The 3742-nt window shown below is 39.9% G+C and overlaps 2 protein-coding genes across 2 annotated transcripts; one reads left to right on the top strand and one right to left on the bottom strand.

Annotated features, from left to right (window-relative positions):
- On the top strand, window positions 477-1720 carry LOC109128932 (stress-associated endoplasmic reticulum protein 2-like). The gene is made up of 3 exons (XM_019236424.1): window positions 477-611; window positions 1055-1211; window positions 1489-1720. Exons 1-3 carry the CDS (start codon window positions 609-611, stop codon window positions 1533-1535), a joined length of 207 nt encoding a protein of 68 aa, XP_019091969.1. The 5' UTR covers window positions 477-608; the 3' UTR covers window positions 1536-1720.
- LOC104741342 (F-box only protein 6) lies at window positions 1830-3712 on the bottom strand. The gene has a single exon (XM_019236423.1). The coding sequence runs from the start codon at window positions 3207-3209 to the stop codon at window positions 2022-2024; it is 1188 nt and encodes a 395-aa protein (XP_019091968.1). The 5' UTR covers window positions 3210-3712; the 3' UTR covers window positions 1830-2021.

The raw sequence follows: 3742 nt of genomic DNA, 5'->3' as shown, positions 1-3742 counted from the left end.
CCCCAAAAAAAAAGTCTCTCTCCAACTTCTAACCGTGTACATTAAACACACCAGATCATTATGTCCAATCAGGCATCCCCATACAAATGCAACACTGTCTTAAACGGTCCGTAAACACACACCAATTACGGTTGTTTTGGTTGGGGACTTGGGATTATTTATATCTATTGATTGACCCTTAAAACAAAAAGAAAAAAAAAATCGTGCTTTGACTTTTGGAACACGTCGGCGAGATTTTCAGTCCTTGTGTCTGAAATTTTTTTTGTCCCCCAATTGAGTCTGTCACTTCTCGAGCCTTCTCAAACTTTTCTATAAAAAATCACAAACAACAATCCAATGATCGATGGACACGTAGACATCACACGTCTCGGTACCCAATCATAGAGTGGCTGTGACAATTCACGCTGTGAGAATAGCACGACTGAATCTTACTTTTTTAGGTGGTGAAAACACACAAGTAAAAAAAAAAAAGGATTAATATTGAATATAAAAAAAAAAAAAAAGAAGAGAAAAAGTTATAAAACCAAAAAAAAAAAGAACAGAGGTGAAAGTGTTGGTCCGGCTCGTGATCTTTCAATTACAATTCCCTTTGCTCCTCCACCGTAATCATGGTATGGCTGCGGTTCTCGATCTTTTCCCTTAATTGTTTGTTTTGTCAGATTGAATCACGGGGCCTTTGTTTTATTTTTTTCCTCGAGATTCATGTTTTTTAATTGGTTAAAAATTATGTTTCCGATCTGATTTAGTATATGTGGATTTTTTTGATCTTACTCTGTGTGTTTGAATTTTGAATCATGAGTGATTTCGCATCATACCAAATTGAACCTTTTGATCTATACTTGAGTCGGATTAGCTGGGTTGTTTATCTACATTATGTGTATTGTGTTAGCTTTGATTTAGATATATGCATGGCTAAATCTGTCCCCATAAATACATGATACGGTACCCAAACAAGAGTCTGATTTTAGATATCCTCCCCGGATCTATATATATAAAGATGATTGATTACTGAGAATGGTTGGGGGTGGTTGGTTTGATAATTTTGGTGTTGCAGACAACCTCAAAGAGACTCGCAGACAGGAAGATTGAGAAATTCGACAAGAACATATTAAAAAGAGGGTTTGTTCCTGAGACCACCACCAAGAAGGGCAAGGACTACCCTGTTGGCCCCATCCTTCTCGGCTTCTTTGTCTTCGTTGTCATTGGTTCTTGTGAGTTCTACTTCTTATTCCAATTTCTTGAACTAGTTTCTTTTTCAAAAGTTACTTAGTCTGTCTATCTTGACTTGAGGGCATCACCATAGCATGTGTCTGAATTTGGATATTGGTCACCAGATTGGTATTGGGTTCTACAATGTCTTCTTTTTTCATACGACACTAGTAACAAACATTGTCTGGAATCTGAATCATTTGATTAGCTAAGTCCTAAGTGTATGTAAATGCTTTTCTATTATCCACTAACCTTTGTATATATATGGCTTTGTTACAGCTCTCTTCCAGATCATCAGGACTGCAACGAGCGGAGGCATGGCTTAAACCAAATTAGCAGTTCAGCTGGAAAAAGGAACTTTCAAAAATGTAGAATCTTCTTCCCTCTGTGTCCTCTCTTTTTCTCTCCTTATACTGTAGAATGTGCCAACTTTCTCTTTTACTATATACATATATCATGTAATGAAGAATATTTTCCATTTAAGTTAAACGTTTTAAGTATTTTCCTTTAAGTTAAGATGCCACCATTGTTATGCTTTTGTTCGCTTGGTTCTGCCACACAGCAACAGAGGGTTAAAAGTTTCCCCTTGATTTAGTCATTTTTATGAGCTTAGTCGCAGGTTTAAGAAGTTATGCATAACCCAAGTCACAAGTTATTTATTACAACACGAAAGTTGGTATATTACAGTCTCGAAAATCAAAACCAAAAACAAAACAACAAACAAACAAAAAAAACCCAACCGTGTGTGAATGTCAATCTTTCGAATACAACCTCAAAGACGGCTAAGGAAAAAGAACCAAGAGAAGAGATGATCAAGCCCTAGCTGTAGGGGAGGGATGAAACGCTGTCCCGCAAGCGATCCAAAGTCTTTTTCTCCCCCCACGAGGAACGGTGCAGCCAGGGACCTTGGTCCATTCCCTAGTAACAGCATTGTAGGTAATCAGACGGTTCATCTGTCTGGACCTCAAGGACAATAAAATCAGACAACCTTTGTTGCCTAGACAATTCATCCTAATGTGCTTTCCGTAAAACTCCAAGCACCATATGTTTGGCATTCTGTCAACCTCCTTCCACAACAGTGTCATCTTCTGCAGCTCCCATATGCAAACGCATGTGGCAGCGTTTTTAGTCAGTAGACCCACCAGCATCAACCGCTCTCCGCACGCAGCTAGCGTGTGATCGCTCAGGTCTGGCGGACCCGGTATGATGAACTGCTTCCATTTCCCAGAGACCATGTCGTAGGACAATATCCCTTCGGGATCTGTTAACATGAAGTAGAGTGTGCTGTGGATAGCCACTGGCTGTGACTTAAAGTTGAGCAACACCGGGAGCTTTATGTTGGACGGGATGGTCCCTCGTTTGGTCCACACATTACTCAGGGAATCATACACTTCGTACTCTCCTTCACATCCAACCCACAAAACCTTATAACCATGACTGGTGGAGTTCCCATTCAGAGTCATCCCTACCGCAACACGAGACCAGACCTTGAACGACCTAGCAGGCAACTCTCTGAAAGACTTGGTCAGCGGGTTGCTCACGTAAAAGTTCCGATGACCAATGTCGAGGAAGCACACAAGACCTCCCGCAGAAGCCATTGGCAAAACAATACTCTTCTTGGGAAGAGCGGGGATAACCGGATGGTGCCATTTCTTCAAAGAAGGGTCATACACTTGTCCCGAGTTGACATTCTCGTGGGTAATGGTGTAGAACCAAGGGATGGTCTGAGGAAGCTCGGTGCAGTATCGGGAGAAGCTATCGGAATCAATCAGAGCATTCCATTTACGGCAAACAGCACGGAACTGGAAAAAAGTAGCAATAGGTAGTCTGGAAACAACAGCTTCAAAGAGATCTTGGGGAAAATCCTGCCACATATCTTGATCCATGTTTCCACTAATGTCATGTCCTGGATTACGTTCTTTGCGAGTTCGTTTGAGAGGAGGAGGAGGCTTGACAGTTTCTAACATGTTGAATAACCCAGGCCTCTTTCCAGCAGCCATTACAAGATCACAACAATCATCAGCAGAAGTTTCTTCAATACAGGAGGGCAAACACCATCTGCCAATAACAAGAATCGTATCATCATCTGTCAGCCAAAAAAAAAGGTTACAGTATCCATATTCTTTATAACGAAAATCATTACATTTGAAACAAAACAAATATTGTGCCCTCAAATAAACCACCTAAAAGAATAACCCTTTTACAGCCAAAAAGTGGCAAATAACAAACATACAGCTAGATGCTTGTAGAATTGACTCAAGAGAGGATTCACCACAGTAATGATCAGCAAAAATTAAAGAAACCACAAAGATTAGCCAAGAATATCAAAGCAAAGAGAGAGGACTGCTTTCTCTTAAGCAGAGAATTAGGTATTGACACAGTGATGGAAGTGCTTGTAACAGTAAGCACAATATATGGCTGTGAAACGATGGCCACCTCTATGAATCAAAATCAATTCAAAAAATATCAATTTCCTCTTTCAGCTAATTTTTAAAAAAGCAACCAAAAAAAAAAAAAAAATACATCATAAAAA

Source organism: Camelina sativa, chromosome 14 (assembly GCF_000633955.1).
Source record: "Camelina sativa cultivar DH55 chromosome 14, Cs, whole genome shotgun sequence".
Taxonomy (NCBI): domain Eukaryota; kingdom Viridiplantae; phylum Streptophyta; class Magnoliopsida; order Brassicales; family Brassicaceae; genus Camelina; species Camelina sativa.
The sequence above is the reverse complement of the archived record's forward strand: the minus strand, read 5'-3'. Positions and strand labels throughout refer to the sequence as shown.